The sequence below is a fragment of the Rousettus aegyptiacus genome, unplaced genomic scaffold, assembly GCF_014176215.1.
Source record: "Rousettus aegyptiacus isolate mRouAeg1 unplaced genomic scaffold, mRouAeg1.p scaffold_m13_p_2, whole genome shotgun sequence".
Classification (NCBI taxonomy): domain Eukaryota; kingdom Metazoa; phylum Chordata; class Mammalia; order Chiroptera; family Pteropodidae; genus Rousettus; species Rousettus aegyptiacus.
The window spans coordinates 150,669,885-150,694,437 of record NW_023416295.1 but is presented as its reverse complement, the minus strand read 5'-3'; the positions used below and the strand labels follow the sequence as shown (position 1 = coordinate 150,694,437).

The 24,553-nt window shown below is 34.1% G+C and overlaps 1 protein-coding gene across 4 annotated transcripts in view; it reads right to left on the bottom strand.

Moving 5' to 3' along the window:
• Positions 1-24,553, bottom strand: part of EPS8 (epidermal growth factor receptor pathway substrate 8) — a 149,296-nt gene that overhangs the window by 10,878 nt on the left and 113,865 nt on the right. For all 4 annotated transcript variants that reach the window (XM_016140560.2, XM_016140563.2, XM_016140559.2 and 1 more), the window contains 7 exons: positions 24,271-24,359; positions 23,833-23,907; positions 19,346-19,494; positions 17,325-17,508; positions 12,520-12,656; positions 9,204-9,312; positions 8,216-8,359 (listed from right to left, as the gene is read on the bottom strand). In XM_016140560.2, the coding sequence (XP_015996046.1) occupies positions 8,216-8,359; positions 9,204-9,312; positions 12,520-12,656; positions 17,325-17,508; positions 19,346-19,494; positions 23,833-23,907; positions 24,271-24,359 (887 nt within the window). The remainder of the gene's footprint in view (positions 1-8,215; positions 8,360-9,203; positions 9,313-12,519; positions 12,657-17,324; positions 17,509-19,345; positions 19,495-23,832; positions 23,908-24,270; positions 24,360-24,553) is intronic.

Sequence of the window (24,553 nt, the reverse complement as noted above, 5' to 3'; positions counted from 1 at the left end):
GTGTGTTCTATTCAAAAAAAGTTTAATTCTGTTTCCAAGTAATTTGTTAAGAAGAAGGGCAATATTTCAGTAGATAAAAGGACCAGGTTTTAAAGTAAACAAGTAATTTTAAAATGCTGTTAATTTATTCTAGTCGTAACCCTTTGTACCATCATCTTAATGCTAATTTATTAAAATTAGAAATTTTCCTTGTTAAAATGGGAATGTTGTAGGATGGATGGTGGTGAGGGTAATGGTAGGGTCTAATTCAATGATTATGACTGCAACTCAAAAATGTATATTAGAAAAAAGGCCATGTGGGATTTATATTAAAAAATATGGATGTAACAATACACAATAACTTTCAATAACTTTTTAATCATGATTGTTAAGGTAATTAGAAAACAGTCCAGGTACATTCAATATTAAACTACATACAACAATTAAAACTTTAAACAAAATAATTTTAATTAGTAGATAACTGCATTATAACAAGTTCCAAATTCTCAAAAGGCATTTTTTTTTTTTTTTGGTAGAATCAAAGACAGAGCAATGGACTCACAATTTAGGCAAAGTTAAGATAGTACACTTGCACAGTTTTGATTATTCTAAAATCCAGGATGAGCAGATAAAATGTAAAAAGCAGGCCTTTTGGTAATCTGGTCCTTGGGTTAGAACAGTATTTACTTTCAATTTTTAAATTGGCCCAAATATAAGGTAATACTGATTTTAAAAGAGGCCTCCCCAATTTCCACAGAGATCAAAAACATGAAAATACACACCACACATACATACCACTTTTTAATTAAATCATTATTCAAAAAAAAAAAAAAAAAAAAAACCACACCAGCCATCGTCATAGTCACCTACACAGCAAATGAGTAATAACATCTGTGGAAACCAGCATGGGAGGGCACCCTGGTTCTTTTCTGCTGTCTCTTTAAAAGCTACCACTCGCCAGCCAGCAGGTGGAGATGGGGGAAGGGCATAAAGCAAGGACGAAAGCTGAGCTGACAGAAGTGCTTATAATGGTGCTAGATAGTGGAAGAAGGGGTATAGAAGGGGGAAGGAAAGAGGCAGGCAGGAAGGGAAGGGACAGGAGGCTGAGATTCATGGAACAAGCCATGGAGTTAGATGGGAGAGAAAAAGAGATTGTTGACCCTCTTAGCATTCAAGGCCTAGAAACAGTTCTAATATATTAAATAAAAGTTTATTTATTTAATTATTATTGTTATTGTTATTATTATTATTGTTCATCACAAAATAATGTTCCTATATTTGGGCCAATAAAATATTTAAAGAAAACAAAATACAGCGAACATCACAAAAATGTAATACTTAGCACACACCAAAGTCACGTGATTAAAAATATATGCAATGTTCCCTTGACAGAAATGGCCTTTAGACAACTGTATGAGGGGTTAGTAAATTCTCATTTTGGGATTTCAAAAGTGTAAGAGTTTATACTGCTGTTTTTAAAGTTTAAACAAACAAAATGCTATCAGTGCTGTATTACATGATATGATTCATATCTTCTGCTTTCATAAAACCAAAAACAGCTAGGGTTTCGCTATCCATCAAATAATACTGTGAAAAACTGAATACACTGTGTATTACTGTCATAATCAAGCCTGAAGACAGGCTCACCAGATCTTGTGTGTCTCATTTCATTCTTCAGTCATTGCTATTTAATACAACTTTATTGGTATTACCTAAAAATAGGCTTAAATATTTTATATATGTATATTTGATTAGAGAAACCATATGAAAATTTTTCATGAATTATGCCATAAATTTCATTTACTTGCATATTTTCTCTTATCTTAATCCTCCCTTCCTGCCTCATGCTTCCAACACCTAGAATGTAAAGGGGGAAAAGTGCCTTCCTCAAATCATTACATCCTCTTCTGAAATGGCAATGGAGTCAACTTTCATTTGGAAACCGATTTGTCATTCTTGGTGTGGAGGAAACAGAATCAGTATTGACTCTTGAACTCACTTTCCTATCTCCCTCCTTATCTCCCCCACTCCATGTTACCTACCACTCTTCCCTTCAGCACTTCTGTCCCTCGGCAATTTTTGGTTGGAGGTAAGAAATGATGACTCCAATGTACCCTCAACTTATGGAAAGTTTTGGAGAGTAGAACTGCACCCTGAAATTTCTTCTGAACCAAGGGTGCTGAAGCTCCAAAGTCAAAAAAGCAATCTTGACCAATTTTTCCCAGTTTGCCTAGGACTTTTTCAGTATTAGCTCTGAAAGGCCCACATCCCTACAAACACCTCAGTTGTGAGCAAACTGAAATGACTGGGCTCTCTGGTGTGAACCTATTTTCATACCTAACTCTTGCCTTTTATCTCCCACAAATATATTTAAAGTTCTGCTTAAAACAAAATCTTTTTCTCTTTTCTTTCTCTGAAAGAGGTCAGAATTACTAGAACCCATTTACTTTCCTATTGATAATTAAATTGGAATGAATCACTTTTCTTTAGCCACTAAAGCTGAGTAGAAATGCTCCAGGATTAAAGAAAGTTATTTAGAGATAAGCTCCTGATTCACGCAAGACACTGTTTCACAGGGGAAATTATGCAAGTAAGCCAAAAAAAAAAAAAAAAAAACATTTAAATTGAACTGTTCTTAAAATTTTAACCTATACACTTTTCTTCTAAATTTGATCTCTTTGGGGCTCTGGAGAAAACTAGGCACAGCTGGAACATTTGGAGGGTGTTAAGTCCAGAGATTGAATCTAAAAAGTTATATTAAAAAGAAGTGTCATGAGGAACAAATGTGGGTTACCTCTGACAGCTCGCCAAGTAATTGCTATTAGGGAAATGGAGCAAATCACATCAAATGAGAAAATTAACACAGGAGATGAAACTAAAATAATATCAATTATAATTCACATCAAATATCAGAAAATGCGAGCAAATTAATTTTTGACAGTAAAATTACCTGCCCACAAATCAAACAGTGAAGGAGCTTGTAAATATATAATTATTTTCCATCACTCTTATTTAGCCATGGAAAACTAATTATATAGACTCACATGGTTGTAAACGGTATAGGCATTTCAATAACTATTTGTGTATTAGAGTACTGTGTTTTTAAAATATTAAGATATAGGTTCATCTTATTCTTATAGCTTATAAGAATATACTTAGAGTACATTAAATGTGAGACATTCTTTAAGGTTGAGTTTACAAAAGGAAATACATAGTGTGTTTTTCTGAGTTTTAGTTTTGAATTTGTAAGCAGTTGAAACAGGAAATTTTATAATTTTGCACACATATATATGTAGGGCAAAAATTTATAAACATATACGTGTGTGTGTATCTATCTATCTATCTATCTATGAGGAAGAGAATTTGAGAAAATGTCAACACGTGAGGCAGAATAAAGAGTAACCATCCTTGCCTAAAGGCTGTACCTCTAACTAATAGATGAATAGAGTGTTTTGAACTTAAGCTTTTTAAAAATGAATATTATCAGAAAGTTTGTCTGCTGGAATGGATATGAAAATGGTCACTCTCTGTCCAGCAGTATCTGAATATCTGGACTGAGTTTGAAAAAGAGCATTAATAACATGGGCTGAAATTAGTAGAGCTAGTGGTTTAGTAGTTACCAGGAGAAAATATTTCCACTTATAACTGAGGGCTATTTATACATGTACATAGAAAATAACAAAATTTTATATCTAGATTGATTGTAGAGATCATGAAACTTGATCTCATCCATTTCAAAGCTGAGCAAATTGGAACGCGGAAAAGTAAAATGCTTTCTTTAAGGTCACATGGGTAGTTAATGGGAGAACCAGAACTAGAATTCTCATCTCCCAATACCTAGCTTAGGGCTTTTCCCACAGTATCATGATATCTCTTGCTAAGAAATGGAGAAGACAAGAAAATTTCTATTGAATTCACAGGACCATAATAATCAGACATTCATAATTATTGTATCTTGGTAGAGTCAGAATACTTATAATAATAATAGATTTAATAACGCATATAAATGCAAGACTTCTTTAGTCAAGCATCTGAGAATATTGGAAATAACAGAGGGGGAGGTTTGCTTTCTGCTCTTCGCAAACAGCATGACACTCTATACAGGAAAAAGGGTAATTCTAGCAGATGAAGAGGTCTGGGAATCAAATAAAAAAAAATACGGGGAACTTCATGTGGCAGGTAGATTCCAGGTGGGGAGAAAGCACTCTGGATGTCCATCTCTTTTCCAGATAAACTACTACTAAGCCCGAGAAGGCTCTACAACACAATTTTGATCAAAAGCTGTTATTTATCTTCATTTCTCCAAACTCTCTCATAAGAATTTACTTCCTTTTCCCCGTAGTTTCTTTCAGCCCTTTTCTGTGTTCCATGTCTTTCATAAATTCTTTATTTTTAAAACTTTGCTAAAGCCATCTGAGAAACACATTAGGTGGGAATGGCTGTATTCACAGAGCTGTTAAAAATCACTCCAAAGGTGAGGATATTAAACAGTCTGGACTCTCAGGGACATCAGGTGGCAATTCAACACCTATTCACTACTGGTGCCAGGTACTAGCATCCCTGCCATCAGATGACAATTTCTAACCAAAAGTGTGAACCATAGGCAAGGGCTGCTCTTGTGCTTTTCTCTTAGGAGATGACGTTATTTATATATATTTCCTCTTTAGAAGAAATGTAAGGGTAAGAAAATAAGAATCACAAATGTGTACATTTTTAAAACATTGGGTGATTTACAGGGACTACATGTGAATAGTTTACATCAAATTCCCTTATTCCCACTATCTGCAAAATGTCTAAACTCTATAGTGAATTATATAATTTGAATTATTATACTAAATTACACAAAAAATAATTGAAATCCAAGGAATAGATGCATTAGGGAACGATCCAATTCCAAGGATGATGACTGATGAGGTCAACTTTTAACACAGTACAATGCATGGTAAAGCTATTCTAAGAAAATGTCCCTTTAAGCACTCACACAGTGAAAAACTATATGCCTAGACAAAATGAGATGCTAATCTCTTCTAAGCACTATTCCCCATATTAGCTGAGTACATCAAAACATGAGCTGTGGGTGAGTTACTTCTCTTTACCTTAGTTTCCTCAAATATACAATATGCCTACTTCATAAGGTTGTGGTGGGAATTAAATGAATCAGTATTTGTGAAGTGGTTAAACCATGCCTGACACACACCATGAGCACTGATCACTGGAATTATTAATGGAGTATAATACCATTGCTATCTGTGAATGTGAAGAAAGTTTAAGCAATGGAATATTAGATATCTTTGTGCAATACAGTACAGGGATATAAAATGCTTTTTGTAAGATGTTCTTTAAATTTCTTCATAATTTTGATATCATGGAAAGGAACAGAAATTGCCGAAGTGTGTTGGCCATTTCTGAGGAGAGTGAGAGTCACTATTCCTAATACACAAGTACAAAGAGAGAAGCAAGCTGTGGCAGGTGGCTTAGAGATTAAATTCTAGATGGCAGACTTTCATGGAGGGTCTGCTCAGAGCCAGGCTTTGTCTTCCTTTTTATTAACTACGAGATGCTAGCATTCAGTAAATATTTGCTGGGTGAATGAATGAGATGAATATGACAAAGAATTGTCTTTGTTATATTTGTAATCCAGGGGAGTTCTATAAGGTTAGGGTGTTAGAATCACTGGAATCTACATAAATATGTGGTATCTTTATTGTCATTCTGAAATAAGCTGCAGGATTTTTTGTCATGTATTTTAGATAAGGATATCTGGTAACACTGTTGCAGAGATATAAAATGATTGACATGTATTTCTGAGGAATTTTTTTCTTTTCCATCTTAATCTAATCAGTGTGTGTGTGTGTGTGTGTGTGTGTGTGTGTGTGTGTGTGTGTGTAATGAGAGCTTTCAGAATAGAAATCTTTTTAAAGTAGTATTTATGCCAGATAGCAGAGGACAGATTATCAAGCTTGCTTATTAAAATTTTACAAAATTGTGGTGGGTTTGTTGGGCTCAGCCCAAAATTTTCAGGAGGTTAAAAAGAAGTAGATTGTTTTTAATACCTGTTAAAAGCAGGGCCCTCAACCTAAACACACATACACACACTACTGTACACATTTCCACATGCATCATTGCATTGGAATTGCATCCAGACATTTTCAGTAGACAGTCATACAGTGTTAAAAGTTTAAAAGGAAATAGCCCAAATGGGCAATCCCTACAAGTTTCTATTTATATACAAGAGCAAATCAAACTCCTGAAATGACTAAAAAGTTTTTTTAAGTGTGAGTACTTAAAAAAATTCTTAGTTGGCCAAAGTTGACAAAACTATAAGATGAAGCTCTGTTCAAGAAAGGAGGGGTAGGTTTTATGTTCTCAAAAGGTACTCTCTCTACCTATGATATGTATTTATAGTCTGGGTTCAATTTTAGACAGAAGCAACCTTTAAACAGAAAAGTCAACTGTGGCTCAAGTAAGGAATCAGAAGTGAAGAAAAAGACAAGATTGAACAGTAAATAGGAAAAAGTAAGAGAGGTTAAACTCCTTAGGAAATCTCAGGTGGGGGGAAATACTTAGAATTTATATTGTTTGCAAGTTTTAGGTATCTTATAGTAGTTCCATGTACACAAATAAAAACAAAATTGGATAACTGGATAATTGTTTTTAACGCCTAAAATATAAACTCTTGGCTTCTGTTCACAAAACTATATCCTTTGTGAGTAGTGTCTCTTACAGTTTATCATGAGTTAAATATTAAAAACAGTCCATAGAACTCAAAGGGGATATACTCCATCACTGTTTTCAGCATGTTTCAAGCACACACTCTTTAACACTGTATAAGGCATTCAGTCATAACCTCTATAGGAAAGAACATAAAGGATTTGCATTTATAAACCAAATGAAAGCCTATATTACATCAGGTAACCACATCTCAAAATCAGAAAAGTCAGGATGTAGAAAAGAAAAAGGTATTATAACAAAGTTAGGAAATTCACTTCAAAAATCCATGGGAAATGGAGTAGACCATACCTTGAATAACTCAAATTCCTTCTTTGGCATCAACAGCTAATGACAAACGATGAACATAAAATAAATATATAATATATATGTATATCGGGCCAGCCAAAACAGCACAGCAAATAGAATCTTTCCATTGCCATCACTTTAAATTATTAAGATGCATAAATTGTAAATTATTAATTCTTTATTTTAAATGTTTGCTTGATTCTTGGATTCTAATAAGGCCAAGAGCAGGACCTGTACTAGACTTGTATGCCACGAGGAGCCAGAAATATTTAAATGAATGGACATGGCAGCACAGGACCAAGATTCTAGGTATGAACAGTCTATATTTTAATAAGCCTAGGCATGAAAATTAATGCTTCCACTGCGTAGTAGCTTGTACTCAAATTCATGACATTATTATGTAATTAGATGTGATCTTTTGCTCAAGATTCTGATAAAAAAGGAGAAAAATAGGCGCTACAGATTCAGAGGCTATATATGAGATAGTTCATCCATTCTATTTCTGCTAGCAAACTGACTCTAGAGATCCTGTCACAGACCCCAAATCCCAACACTTTACAGCAAGTGAATTCAGATGTTAGGGTGAATAAGATAACCAGGATCACTTAAATCCCAGAATGGTGGCATAGAAATAAAAATTTTTCAGTGATCAAGAAGAGAGAACCTTACCCATGTAACCTATATCACAAGTACATTTCAATCTTAAAATCAAGAGAGGAAAAATATATTAGACCAAATGAATAAATACTCATGTGTTGACATAAGTTGAGATAAGTACAAGTTCAAAGTTGGTCAGTGGCACAACATTTAAGAGAATAAGGGCAAAGCCCAGTGAAGATGAACCACTGGATATTCCAGCCACTGTCTGTGCTATTGTCTAACAAGAAGCCAGTGACTACGAGGGCTATGGTTAAGAGTGAAGAGGCAGAAATACTATTTCTCCATAAGTCATAAATGTTATAGGGTGTAAAAAATAGTGTTCAGAGAAAGTCATTTAATTATAAACATGTTGAACAATTTCCCAAAGAAGTAAACCATAAAACATATGTATAATTTCTGTCTCTCACCATTGCCTCTGAGCTATCCTAAAAAATATGTACAAATTGTACAACTATTAAGTCTCAAAATGATTAATACACAAAAGGTATTTAAATCCTATTTAAGAGTGATAAATTTGGAAACTTTTAAAAGTTAAATTTTGCTCAAAATTCATGATTACCTGTATGGTATGTGTGTACGGTGGGTCGGCACGCCCTACCCCAGATTCTGTAGGTCTCACGATATCCAAAATGTTATTTGGCACAAATCCAGAGTTTCCACTTGCATTTCGAACTTTCCACCATTGCTTCCTATCATCGAGGATCTGTCATCATGCAAGAAGATAAGGGCATCATTTCTGTACCAAAACCAATCTATAAAGGAATCCAATTTTTATTCCTAGGGCAAGAAACTTTTTCACTTCTATTAAGTTGACTTTGTATCAACGTATTGTGGGATTAATGGTTCCTAAGAACTATACTAAGTATTACAATTACTAGTGCAGAACAGCTTTGGGACTACTGTTGTGAATCTACCCAAGGTTGATATTACCTCTCAAGAATGTTTATTTGCACTATTATAGTAACTAAAATGACTCGCTTGGAAAGGTCTATGTATTGTCTCCATCTTTGGAATAGAAAAGTATGAAAACTTTTTTTCCCTACAAAAACTACTGTGATTATTTCACATTATATATTAAAGAAGATGAATGCTCAGATATAAACTAAGAAAAGAGATCTGAAAGTCATGGTAGATTATTCCTACAATCATTAATTCACTTACTGTGCCAGGGTACTAGAACGGGAAGAAGGAAATGTTTTCTCTTATTAAAATGTTATAGTGCATCTACATCTGAGTTGATAACTAGCCTTGATTACAAAATGAACAAAGCCCAGAAGGAGGAAGAGGGGGAAAGTAACCCTAGAAATCTACCCCCCTCCGAAAAAATAAAAGCCAAACATACTAACAAAAAACAGACAAAGTAGCTTCCCCTCCTAAATAGATATAGCTATATGTATATAATAAGCTCTATCTCTGGTAAAATAAAATACTATTGAAGAATAATTTCTTGACCTCAACATTTCTTTGAGGAAGGTTTAGATATAAATGAAAAGAGAAAATATAATAAATCTATTTTATTAAGAGATATAAAGGTAAAATTCTATTACCTCTAAAATATCATCCTTTAGAACTGAGAGCTCACTGCCGTTCCTTGCCACAAAGTCGTACTTGGATTTGGCATATTTCTTGGGTTGTGTTATGAGTGGATCATAATTTCTATTAGAAAAAAAAAAGATTATTCTGTAAGCTCTTCCTAAAGCCTGAAAACAGATATCAAACATTAAACCAACCCAATTCCTACCAGAAAACATTCTGACAATAAACTATAAACTAATTTTAATAGTAAGAACATGTCTAAGAGTTCTATATTTAAATAACTTTCTTAAAAAAATCATTTATCATTAAATTACCATTAATAGATTTAAAACATAATTACAATATTTTCATATATAATACAATAAAATCTAATATACATGAACAATGAACAAATATTATTTTCTTCATTTCAATACATAACCACTCAAAAAGTTAGAAAAACAGTAATTTCTGATACTATCTTTTTCTCCTCCCTCATGCTCTTCTCCCCTATGATCTGAAAAATAATCACTACTAATAATGGAGAGTTGAGTACTATAATAAAGAGTAGAATAAATCTCTGCCACTGTGTATCTGAATGAGTAGGTTAAAAAGAAAACTTTGCTGGATTTCTGTTTGAAGTCTTTGCTATCCTATGTGACTCAGAAGTGATTGTCCAGTATGCACTGATAAAGTACTTTAGAATTCACAAATCTTTAGTTTCTTGCTTTCCATAGATTAAACCTGGATATCCCACTGACCATAAGTATCAATCTGAAAATCATACTCTGTAATTTTTGAGAGGTACCAAAGTTCCCTAAAAGACCTAAAACGTATATAAATGAATGTATGGTCTCTGTTTCTGATTTGGAATAATAGATATGCACTTATTATAGAGTAGATACAGAGAAAACAATGATCTGAGACTTCTCTAAAACACTCATTCCTATTAAATAGCAGTAAATTAAAATCCCTCTAAGGTAAGGGCTCTAACTTCAACTAGTGATTTCCCTAATAACATGGTAATTTCACTGAAGAATGAATATACTTCATTAGGTATTTACTACATTCCTGGCATGTAATAGAGTTTAAGAATAACAAGTATTATTATAAAAACAAATTCCAAACCTCTATGTATTTCATATCAGATCAAAATGTTTAGGTAGTTTTTGAAACTGTGATGATAAATTTTCATACCAACATAGAACATCAGTGATCCAGGTATCTACCAACTCTCCAAATTCTATTGTAATAGCCCAGATGAAAGATGAGATCCATAAAGAGATATACAATCCACTCATCACTCAATTTATTTTCAAAAATTGTTTTCTGGCTAAATTTTGACAACCTGTCTATATACCTGAATATCCCTTCACAGAAATTCCTTCACTAAATTCCATTTAAATTTCCTATATATCAAAAGTTATAAAATAAACCTTATGAAATTCACCACAGCAGTCTCTGAATGAGGAAAAAATATATAATATCTTTAAAAATAATGTTCATTAATCACCTCTCACATCATATATACAGTTCCGTGAGACAAATAGTTTTGAGGAACAGCCAGGAACCTCAAAGATGAATTTGAAATTCAATCACAGATTCAAAATATTTTAATTCTTATCCTCGCTCTTGGTTTAATTGTATGCTTTATTTCATTATTTAATTTTTAATATTAACATTACTTTAAGTACATGTATTTAAATGAGTTGCCTGAATCCATTTTGAAAGTAGATAAGATACAGAGATAAAACTAAATCAATAAGTGAAAAGTAAGCTCCCCTGATGTTCTACAGAGATCAAGATGAACTTTTAAGACTTTATGGTAAGCTGCCCAAAATAAATGGCAGAGCTTTTCCCATCATTAATACTATTACATTACAGATTTGCGAGTGAAGGACAGAGAGGTAGTGACTCTGAAATGTTGAATACACTACCACATACTTAGTTATTCAATAAATCAATCAAATAAATCTACAAACACTTACTGAATGGTCACAATGTGCTAGATGTGGCCTTGAAATATGATAAAAGGTTTCTAGTATCAATAGGTATTATAACTCTGAACACACGTGAGAAACATACTCAAGTAGTTTTCTAGCTACTTAGCTGTGAAAAGCTATCCCAATTCACTGGAGTTATGTAACAAAACAAAAAGGTAAGAATCACTAATCTGAAACAATTTCTCGAATATTGACATATAAGGCAGAATACTGACATATAAAGAAAATAAAGAATGAGTATGAGTCAGTCAAGAATTCCATGAAGTAATTTTTAAACTTCAAAATTAATTTTCACTATACCTATTGAAACTTGAATCTATAAACTAAAATGTACTTCATATGTTCGCATTTTCAAAACGTATTATTCATTGCTGCCTTTTCTTTGTACTCCATTTTATATGTTAGTGCCTTTAGAATACCTGTATAATTTCCACAGCATCTTACTTAAGTATTCCTCTACTGTTGTTTCCAACAGAAGACAAAAATTTTAAATCCCACATTCTATAAATTCGATTAAGAAAAGAGCACACACGCCAAAAAAAAAAAAAAAAAGGAAAAAACAAAAGGGCATGCAACACTCATGGTAAGAGAGGCTTTGAGGCAAAGTACTAGAACAAGCCCTCTACCCCACACTTCATCTAAATGATCACTCTCCCATATCCCTGTTACCAATATTTCACCTCCTTTTCTTTTTTTTATGTATAAGGGTTGGTCTCTATGTCAATCTCACTTGCAGTAGCTGGAAAACAGGAATGAAAAACTGAACCTCTCCCAATTACTTTATTTCTTCCCCATCTCAATTCTCCATCTTTGCCTATATTAAATTTGGGAAAATAAATGTAAAATTGGAAAGTAAGAATAATATACAGTAAGACAAAATGGCAAAAATGGCAAAGAAGGAAATGACTATTTAAGTATTTAGTTTATCTTTAAATTTCTATCTAAAGGAAGGTTGTTTATTTTTGTCAAGGGAGAGGAAGATGGAAATTATTTCCTTTAAAAGTTACAGATCTGGAAAGATCCTTAGAGAACATCTGGTACAAACTAGTGGAGAGTTTTAAAACAATTCTTTCTTCTTAATCACAGATTTTGTAAGAAGTGTCTTTTTCAAAGAAAAAGTCATCCAAAGGCAGCTGTACTAAGTTAGAATTATAGCCTGGAGGCCCTCCAGTTAGACTTATAGACTGAAGGCTTTGTTCAGCCAGTTCTATAAAGAAACAACTGAAACTTTATCAAACAACTGAGAGATGGAAAGTTTAAAGTAGTGAACAATGGCATACACTGGCACCTCTATTTGCACTAAATCAGATCCACAGCTTTCCAAATAATGCTCATGAAATGTTACCTATCTACATGGCGATTAGGAGTTGGCTTAAAAGCAACAGCGGCTTCCCCTTGGTCCAGATGGGTCCCTCTTGTGTAAATGTTATTGAATGCATACCCATCAGGTGGAGGTGGAGCATATTCTAATACGCTGGATTGCTGAAAGACAGAGGAGAAGAGATTAAAGAATCACCAATACCCATTAAATGACACTGATGTCAATAAATAAAAACCCTCCACTATATTGTGATCACTATCATTTTCAAGTGATTGACCATTAAGTTAAAAAAACTATGAAAAGGGGTTGATACATTTTTGTCAAAGATCTACTTAGAATAAGAAAAGTAATTACTGCAAAGGCAAAATCTTAACTCTGGAAATACGCAGGTATGAAAACAATACAGGCATAACTTGGAGATATTGTGGGTTTGGTTCCACACAACCATGATAAAGTGAGTATCGCAATAAAGTAGTGCTATTTTTCCTGGTGAGAGTCTGGCCTTTGATTTGTAAAAAATGCAACATCTGTGAAGTACAATAAAGCAAAGCACAATAAAATGAGGTATGCCTGTAAATTCTTCCTTCAAGAATTTCAGTAATAAGTGATTTTAGTATTAGGTAGACTCTAACAGCATGTATAAAATAAAATTATTTTAAAAACCCTTAACCTTTGCTTTCTCTGTTTAAGAAACAGTTCTTTACTACTCTAGCAAGGTAATTCTTGTCACATGAAAATCATCTGAACTCTGTGCATTAAAATTAAACTACCCTCTCATTTTTTTCTCATTTTTAAATGTACACGGAAATTATTTTTTGATTTTTAAAAAAATAGCAGCACTATTATCACGTTTACTGTTAAGGGAAACACCAAAAGGCAGAAAACACATTGATCTTGATAGTAAACAGTCCGGGAGAAAGCGATGCTGGATTCGCTTCCTTTGGCAGTTAACAGCTCAGACATGAACCTACTGGGCTAGCCAAGAGCAAGAACTGGGGGTCCTACTGAGCAGCATGGTTTCAAAACTACTGAAGGAAAACAAAGAAACAAACAAAAAACATTCACCCAAGGATTTTGTATTGTTTTCTCAAGTAAAACAAGGTATGGGTGTGTGCGATAGATCCTGAAGCACCGGAATTCCTTGGTTATTTCGATTGTTTATGTATTCACTGTGGCAAAATATTTGAAATTGGGAATATTTTAGAAAACTATTAGACATATGTTCACTACAGTTAATTCTAAGGATGAATTTAGCAGAGTGGGGCTGAGTGTGCCCACAGGCAGGGCAGGTAAGGTGTGCCCATATTACATTACTCCTATGGACTATGTATCAAGATACTGCACTTAATACACAAATAAAAACAAATAATCCTCACCATTTAAATAGCTTAAACCATCAACAAAGTAAAAGGCGATCTATGAAGTGGAAAAAAATATTTACAAATCATATATGTATGTGTGTGTGTGTGTGTGTGTGTGTGTATGTGATAGTTAATATTCAATCATACATAAAAACTCACACAATAGCTAAAAAAAAAAAAAAGACTATCTAATTAAAAAATGGGCAGAGAAACTAGACATTTTCCAAAGAAGACATACAAATAGTCAACAGGTACATGAAAAGGTATTTAACATCACTAAACATCAGGGAAATGGAAGTCAAAACCACAATGAGATATTCTCTCCCACCTGTTAGCATGGCTATTATCAAAAAGACAAGAAAAAACAAAGTGTTGGCAAGGATAGACAAGGGAACCCTTGTGCTGTTGGTGGGAATGTAAATTGGTACTGCCATTATGTAGGTTCCTCAAAAAATTAAAAATAAAACTACTATATGGTTCAGCAGTCCTAGCACTGGGTATATCACTAAAGAAAATGAAATTGGGATCTTGGAGAGCCACACCCTAATGTTCATTGCAGCATTATTCGCAATGGCTAAGATATGAAAACAGCCTAAGTGTCCATCAATGGATAAGTGGATAAAAAAGATGTGTGTGTGTGTATTTATGTACATAATTATGTATTTTATATATATAATTACATATTATTATGTAATACATATATATTATAAAGGAATATTACTCAGCCATAGGAAAGAAGGAAATCTTGCCATTTGCAACAACATGGACAAACCTTGAGGTCATTATGCTAAGTGAAATAAGCTGGAGAAAGACAAATACGGCATGCTGGTATGATTTATATTTGGAATATTAAAAAACGTGAAACTCATAGAAATAGTAGGAAAGTGGTCTCCAGGGGCTGTGGGAAATAGGAAAAGGTTGGTAAAAGGGTACAAACGTTCAGCTATTAATAAGGTCTGAAGATCTAATGTAAAACAGTAACTATAGTTTATAACACTGTGTTGTATAGTTAAAATTTGCTAAGAGAGTAGAACTCAAATATTCCCAACAATAACAAAGATAAATAGGTGAGGTGATAGATGTGTTAATTAACTAGATGTGGGGGATCTTTTCACAATATATACATATATCAAATCACTACAATGTACACTTTAAATACCTTAACATTTTTTGTCAATTATACCTCAATAAAGCTGAAATAAAAATAAAATTTAAAAAATGGCTTAATTAATTCAGTTCATCATTTCTCTAGGAAAAAGCTGAGGAACTAGATGATATGGCAACTTTTTATTAAGGGCTGTCATAAAGGGAGGAGTTCAAGAGACTCAGAATCACTCACACCTTTTGCCTAGCTCTGAGCATAACAGAGTGCGGTCAGCCAGTATGAAATCATTGTGTCCCGAGAGTCACTGAGAATATTAGAAGGGAGGAGACAAATGACAACGAAGGACTACAATGACTACGCAACCTTGAGTAGGGCTGCCGCTGGTTCAGAGGAAGTAAACAAGGTGAGTATTGCCACCATCATTGTCACTCCGTTTCACCTATGCCTTTGCATTCTAAAGAAAATCTGAATCATCCAAGTTTCGCCCTGAGTATATTTTATTAGAGTAGCAAAAAAATGTAATAAAATCTCTCTTCTGGGGATGACTGCATTTTTTTATGCATTTTAAATCACCATTACTTGGCTTCCAACAAAATCTTAAGGCATAAAATTCCCTAGAATTGCTTAGCAGGTGCCTTTCATTTTTTTTTTTAAAACCTCTGAATAAGTACTTAAGTCATAAAATGGAAAACAGTTTACAACAGGAAAATGATAACTCATTATAAGGAAGAATTTTCAATAATTCTTCTTTTAAAATTATTTAGTCAGTGAGAGTGGACAAACTTTTGCACTGGAAGTCCAGAAGATATTACTCTCTCTCTAAATATATATATTGAAAAAGAACTCACAAAAGTGATTTTCTGAGGCTTACATTATAAAACTGATGTATTTTTCTCATTTAAGATATAGATTATCAGCTAGAAATTTCTATGATTTGAAAATAGTCAGCTGTGACTATAGCAACAGCAAGTGTACCATAATTTTATGTTTGATTACATTTTTTTCCTCTAGCAATGTTGCCCTCTATGAGGAAAGAAAAATTCACAGTGATGAGGTCTGAACTGCAAAATTACAGATAGAGACATATGCCTGCCAACCAATGCTCAGAGCTTTGAAGTCATCTTCTTAATCACTCATAGGGAAGACCAGTTATGGAATCCACCTCTACCCTTATGCACAGTCAGAGGAAAGAAAGAGTTCTCTTATAAAAAATTATTTTCAAAGAAGTATGTTTGCTTTATTTCTAAAGTTGCAAAATTTAACCTATCTTCTATAATATCATGGTTATTGTCCACGGGAACAATTTTAAGAATTAATTTATATAAATGTTTTTCCTTAAAAGTGAGGATTTACTCTGGTTCATTAAAAATACCATGTTTGCCACATTATAAATACCCATGGTAGTCTGAAAATATTAATCTAACAAATTAAATAAAGGAAATGAATATGGATATAGTCATCATTTACTGTTTCTTTTTCAAACTAGACCTCATTCGTTTAATTCCTCAGTTCTGATCAACTATTTGGTTTAATTTAACATTAAGCAATGTTTCATTTTTCTTTTCTGACAGAATAAGAGTCATAGAAAAATCATTTTTTTAAGGACTGTGAGGAGATACCATAACTAATATTGATCCCTTAATTTGCTCCCCAAATAGGTTTACTTTGAAACTTACTAAATACTTAAAAGCTACAATAAATTTTATCATCTCTTCAAGGTGCCAACAGTATTATAAATAATCATTTGAAACTTGGACTGGAGTCCAGGAAAAGCTCTGGCCTTCTAGTCAGGCTGATAGGACTCTAGAGGTTTAAAAAAAAATGAAGAGAAGGAAGAGGGGGAGGGGAAGAGGAGAAAGAAGAAAGGGAAGGGAGAGAAAGGAAAAGAAAAAAGAAAGCATTTAGCAAAGAGCTGCTTGAGACAGGGTGGGAGGACCTGGGTTCTGGCAACTGTCTTGAGGGTCTGATAATGATAGAGGAAAATAGAATAAACCAAGTGGCAGGAGGGCAATTTCCTGACAAGGAGACAAAGTAAATATTTAAAAAAGACAGGATCACCGGGGCTCGTGGAGCGCTGGCAGGAAGGGCAGGGGAAGGGCTGGCAGGCTAGAACGCATGATTTGGGCTCCTGTTGGGCTTCACAGAAAAACAGAGCAACTATCACAACAATGACAGAAGTGAGAGAGAGAGAGGTGACTACAGGCAGCAGGACATTTAGTCAGTCATTAGTTCTAGAACAATCTTCAGATAAGATGAGGACTCACAATCATAATTACAAGAACATGCAGAGCGCTACACTTTCTACAGAAGATAATGCTAAAAAAAAAAAAAAAAAAAAAACCAACAACAAAAAAAAACTTTACCTCCGTGGAATATCTTTTTGTTTCATGTCTGTGTTGATGTTCTGCTACACCTGGCACAGACCCAACCAGCTGATAAAGATCTTGTTCCACCGGTGCTCCCATGAAGTTCAGCATTGGGGGCTCCCAACCATTGCGGAACCGTGGAACATATGGTGGAATAAACTGTTCTTTTGGCCACTCTGCTCTGTAGAAGGACATTAAGACATATGAAGAATAAAATTAAATGTATTCATGCTCAAGACTATCTTTACTAAGGCTAGTCATGAAACACAAAAACAAATGCATAAAACAACAACAACAAAAAACAAGCAAAAACAATGTATACCTAATCTGTCTCCTTCCCGAAAAGAAAGCAAATACGTTTATACTCATAGTTACTACCTATAAAAATAAAGGCAGATTGAATTCTGCTTATTTCTGCAAGCTCCTAACCACTCAAAAACCATAAAATTAACCAGGACAAAAATTATAGCTTTATTTCTGCTAAAATATGTTGTTGTATCTTTCACACATGATTTAATTCTTCAGGTTATATTTCTGCCATTTTATTCAGATTATTATGTACCTTCATGATCTTTATACCTTTATGAGTTTTTAAGTCAGTCTATTCATTTCCTAATACTCTTAAAAATTAAAAGATCTTACCTAGGTTTATCATAAAATCATAATCTATATAAATCTAATAGATTTAAAAAAACTTATTTAACCAGTTCTTTCTTTTCTTTTCATTTCTTTTAGGCTAGCCCTTTCAAAAGCACTAGGAAGACAAGCTTCTCAGTGACCAAAGTGAATGATTCACGTTAAGTAGTGAGAAAAATAAAAGGTTTGGAAGAATGAGGAAAGCAAACATTATTTATTTACATATAATGAAAGAGAAACATTTTTATAACTTGCTTTGTTCAGCAAACTTTAACATTACAATTGTTAATGAATTGTTTTCCATAATCACTTTATTGACAAGATACAATTACCCCTTTCTCCTTTCCATTCTCACTAACACTGTTCTAGTCCTGGAGAGTGTTGATTAATAAGGAATCTCTACTATAGCATCTTCATCCCAAGGGGCCTCACTGCCTCTAGTTACATTAGTCCTTGTCTTTACTAGACTCAACCACTAGGATGATCTTTCTAAAACATAGATGTAGTTATATCACATTCCTATTTACAAAGTTATTGATTCTCCACAACCGAGAGCCATGCTCCAACCCCTTAATGGCATCGAGAGCCTTCATAACCCAGCCCTGCTCGTTTCTGATGCCTCATTTACCATCTCTCCCCTTTCTCCTCAATTACCCACTGCTCAAAGTCTATATTCCAGCTAAACCCATATTCATACTCTATTCTTCTGATTTCCTGCTTCATGCCTTTCCCTCGAGCTTCTCTTTCTGCTGGGGAGGCCCTTTCTCTGCTACATATTTGTGGAAATCTTACTCATCCTGCTGAAAGGCAGCTTAGCAAAATAATGATGAACATCAACTCCAGATCCAGATTGTTGAGGTTCAAATCCTAGCTCTGCCATTTATGAGTTGTGTGGCTTTGGGTCAATTATTTAACCTCTCTATGCCTCAGTTTCCTCATCTGTATGAGGAATGATAACAGTAACTGTGTAAAGTGAATGGAAGAGTGACTAGAAGATGCTATATGCACATAAATATATAATGTGTATGTGTGTGTGTATATAGACATATATACACACAACATATCTAATATTATTATCTGTTGATTTTATGATTTTAAATGTCATCTTTTCTTTGACAGCTAACTATCGTCTCTCTAAATCCTCTTCCTGACTGGTCTACCATGCCAATAAACAGCAGTTTTGTTTATGAGTCACTTTTGGCACTTATCATGTCTTATATTCCATACACTTATATCTTCTCTGTTAGACTTCTAGTCTTTTAAGGATTTAGGCTTTTTCATACATAGAAAGTTAAATAAATGTTTCATTAGATCTATGTAATAAACAGAGAACAATACTTAAAGTATTATAGATATTAAATGCTAAACTCATATATGTTTACCTGGGTTTCATCCAAGTTTCGCCCAATGACATCCACAGCTGCCTTTCGTCGGTATTGACAGTATAATTTAAGAAATCAATTGTGTCCTTAGTCAATAGGGGGCTCAGTACTGAACTAGCGAGTTCAGAACCTCCTGTTGCTTGTATCACCTAAAATAACAATCATTTTTAGCAAAAAGATGATAATTATTTGTATATGTTCGAAATATGTAGACAAAAGCCATGACAAAAACAAGCACTGTTCTTATACACTTGAATTAAATTTTGATGTTGTATAATGCACTACTGAATAAAAAACAGCCTGACAAATCAATTTGGTCAGCCCAACAGTACCTAATAATCTAAAATGAAAAGTTAATAGTTTAACAACTTTCGAAGGATCTGTTTATTGGCTGCTTGTGACTGTACTTTACTTGGAAAATACGAATGGCTACCCAGAGAATTCTAAGTCAGATGGTTTAAATAATTCTGCTTTTTTAAAATTTTAAAATATGTATCTCCACTGGAAAATCTATTATGCCAAACTTGAAAAATATGGTTCTAGAAAGGAAGACTATGGAGAGAAACAGGCTCAGTTCAACAGTCTGTGGCTGTGCCTATAAAGATGAAGCAAAATAAAAAGATCCAGAGAGAAAGGTGAAAGAAGGAAAATTGGTACTTTGAATCTATATTTTTTTCCCAGCATTTAATTCTAGGAAATTGTCCTGATTTTGAGTGCATAATTTAATGACTCGCAGAAATAAACAGGTGCAGCTCTCTGATAAAGTGATGATAAGTGGGTGTCCAAAAACTGCTCCAAATTTACTTCTCAGGGGGCCATTTCCTGGCTAAAGAATGGCAGTTATCTCCTAGAGCAGAAACTAGAGACCTTTTGTAAAAATCTCACCTTCTCAGAGATATGGCACAAGAAGAAAGAGATTTTTTTTTTTTGAATATTGCCAGTCACCCAGGTGTTCTGAGCCTGCTGTACTGCTGAATGTCTCTGTGTATCTGCACATGCTGTTTCCTGACTCCCCAGAAGGCCCTTCCTCCATCATTCAGAATTCTACTCGAGTACCACCTCTTCTGGGAAGCCCTTCTTAACCCCACAGTGTAACTCTGATGTACCTCGAAGTCCCCAAAAGCATTTGTGCATATTAGTAACACATTAGATTGTGACTTATGGCTTACTTTTCAGTTTCTCCTTCCTTGAGGACTTGGATCAAGACTTACCTGACTTTGAACTGCAGAAGACACAGTGTTAGGGGAATGAATGAGAAAAAAATTAAAGAAATGATGAAGGATAGGAGAGGTAGGCTGACTCTTATTTGAAAAGAAAATCTACCTTGACAGCCTGGCACAGTAATTTTTTACTCCCAAGCCATATAATCATTTTCAGTAAATATCTGGAGATGACTAAGAGGAAAAAGTAAAGGAATAAAGAATAGAGGATTATTAAAATCTTTGTTTTAACAGAGAAAAGAGGGAATGAAATGAAAGAAAGAAGGTAAATAAGAGGCTATGGGCCATAGTTCCCTCCTAAGAACGTGAGTGGGCATGTGTGCACACACATGTGCTGTGAGTATGCTTGCGTGTAGATGCTGAGGGTGGATGGAGGGATTCACAAGGTTTATAAAACCACTAAATTTTGTTTGGCTGGTAGTCGGCCCTGAATAAATGTTCCTGCCCAACTCTCTCGTCCAGGTAAAATGTCTGGGACTCTATAGGCAGAACATGAAATGCAGAAACAGAAGCATTATGATTGGGGAGACCATTAATAAGCAGTCATTTTTGAGAAAAGAAAATATAAAATCAATCAATTTTTTCAGATACATTGCCTGATCTAAAAGACTAAATCTGTATGTTAGGGAGCCCAGTCCTATTATTTTATACTTCTACTCTGTGTAATGACTAGGTATTTACTTATGACCTGTGAAAGAGTGTGAAAAGAATGAAAAGAGGTGGCAAAAACTGCTTTATCAACAATACTTCCTAATACTCTTAAGATAATATCAAATGTGTTAATTATAGAATATAAATTCTGTTGCCATGCTTTTTCCCAAACTGCAGCATTTTGTGCACTCTTAAATATTACTCCAGCTATTTTTCCCATCTGTCCTGTAGGACAAGATGGTCACACACAATATCAGCCTGGAAAGATTGTGATTATACTATTTGCAAATATAAGAAATAAAAAATGAGAAGGGAGGTATATTACACACCTGGATACTGAAAATCTAGAAAATGAAGATGTATATCTTGGATCCTGGCCTTATAACACCAGTGGTACAACCTTTTGCTGGATAAACTCATGGAAACATCCCACTCCTTCACAAAGAGAACAGCCTCCAACATACCATTATGTTAGTTTCAAGAATTGTAACTTCTGCAAAAATATAGATGTACGAAAAGGAAGTTTTCTGGGGGGAACATTCTATTTGCGCATATCACCACAGCGGGAACACGGTGTGCATGCCAGACTGCTAACTGCGCCCTAGTGTCCACTCCCTTCTTCAGCCTAGAAAGAGAATCCTCTAAATTTTAGATGGATGATATAGTCACTCAGATAGAGACTATATTCCTCTGGTGTTAGGTGTGACCATATGAGGAAGTTCAGGCCAAATGGAAAAAGGAAGAAATTATCTGTTTAAATTTAGTCATCTCCTACCAGATAAAGTGTAAATATGTATATATGCCTTACTGTTAAAGTGTACGGCTGAAACTTATAGTATTCGGTTAACCAATGTCACCATAAAAAAAAAATTAATTAAAAAAAAAGCTGCCTTTTTTGCCTTTGTACAGCTATCACAAGGACATGGAGGTAAATCAACTTCACCACAGGTATCTAACATAGTTGCTCAATTCTTCCTCTTGGAAACTTTTTTTTTCCATTTGGCTTCTAGAATACCACAATATTCTTGGGTTTCTTCTCCTGATTTACTGCTTTTTCTCAATCTTCTTTGTTGGTCCTTTCCATTCTAACACTGAAACTGCCTAAGGCTCAATCAGTTCTTGTTCCTCTTTATTTAGAATCACTCCCTTGGTGACATCATTTACTTTAATAGCTTTAAATGCCTTCTATAAGCAGATGATCCCCAGATTTATTTGTCTAGGTGATTTCTCCACTGAACTCCAAATTTGTATATTCAACTACCAATTCAAGCTTTTCCATCTGACTATAACTCAATTTTCACATGTTTAAATTGAATTCCTTATCCTCCTCCAAAAACCCATTTCACCCATAGTCTTTAGCTCAGTTAATAATCAGTTTATTCTAATAGTCTCAGGCCAAAACTCTTGAAGATTCCTTGGCTCTTGCACAGCACATCCAGTCTACCAGCAGACTCTGTTGTTTCTATGTTTTACAACCAGAATTCAACTTTTCATCACCTCCAAAGTTCCCAAACACCATAATCTCCCATCTGGATTATTTTAATAGCCACTCAGTCCTTTCTTCCCCCAAATTTCTAAACATTGCAGCCAGAGCAATCCTTTTCTGGCTGAAAATCCTCCAAAAGTGTCAAAGGTTTCACAATCACCTACAAGGACAACAAGATATGTCCTACTAATTTGCTGACCTCATCTCCTACTAATCGAGATCTCACTCTGTGCAAGTAAGGATACCTATTTGCTCCAAGAACATAATTTGCACATTACCATCTAATAGCATTTATGTTCCCTGTTCTCTGGAATTCTCTCTCTTCAGAAATCCACATGACTTAATCCTCCTTTGTTTGTTCAAATGACACCTCCATGAGTTGTTCCCTTAACTAATCTTATTCAAAAACCATAATGTACAACACAGGCACGTGCACACACACTCAGGCATGCACCTGAAACATTGCCTATTCTCCTTCCCTGCTGTATTTACTCATTATGTATTTATTTTTAATAGGCTGTATTATTTATGCATTTATTTAGTTACTGTTTGCCCTTCCCTACTATAATATAAGTTCTGCGGGGATAAGAATTTATGTCTGTTTTATTCCTAACGAAGTACTAATAATGCCGAGCACATAGCAGGCTGCCAATTAACATTATTTGAATAAATAAGTGAACAAGGGATTGAATCAGAGACAGCTCAGGTGGTGGAGGAACACTTCAATGAAAAGAATATGGGAATCTGAATAACATCATGCAGCAAAGCCATCCATTCAGAACTGGACTCCTCATGCCTATTTTCTCTATTTCATGAGAAAGAGAACATTTTCTATATTAGTCAATCCATTTATATTATATACTAGTATATACTAAAATACTTTATTTATTTTCATTTTCCTAGCCCTATCAGAGACATTAGTTTCCTCAGCTATAAAATAAAAAGTTCGAACTACGTAATTTCTAAGATTCTTTCAAACTCTCAAATTTTGCATCCTTAATGTTCACATAGATGGCAAGAGAAATATTTATGCGAGGTAATGAAGAAAAGTTGTCTACTTAATCTAAATAAACACTTGGGACTGAAAACATACTAAGAATGGTTACTTCCTCAAATAAATAAAATCTTACCATATTTAATGGAGTAAACAGAAAATGAACCAAATCTGCAGCACTGGGATTCTGGATATGAGACTTCAATTTGGCCTGTAACATTAAGAAAACAGAAAAACATTTTAAGATGATGTAATTGAGCATAGACAGATACTCGAAAGGTCCAACACTGACTCAGATGAAGAGTTCTTTACTACTAGATTCATTTTTAGTCTATTAATTGGCATGGGTGAGTCAGATTTAGAAAATTTAGTTTTTAAAAAAGGAGTTATTCTTTTTGATCAAATCTTTTAGGTATTCATGTTTTATAATCTGTTCTAATTAAAGGTAAGTAAAAAATACATTTAAAAATCTGTAAGAAAAATTTCATCTCTTAGTTCAATCAGGAACATCCTGGCTGGACTTTAATCTCTTTCATTTGTTTATTTTAATTATGTATAAATAAATTTCACTTACCAGAAGGTTAAATCCATGTTTGAACTTTTGGAAACAATCAATAAATTCATCAGGAGGTGGGGGTTTTGCCCGCAGTGTTAAAACACCCTCTAAAAATATAAATAAAAAGAGTAGATAAGAGTGCCAAGAAAATATATTAAATGAAAAAAAAAAAAAACATGTCTGTAAAGTTTGATGATTACCCCATATACACTGCTGCTCAGTTACTCTGCACATCTCACAGTCTGTACCAAATTAAGATGAAACAACATTTGAAATGGACTCCTCTACCTTTAGGCTCCAC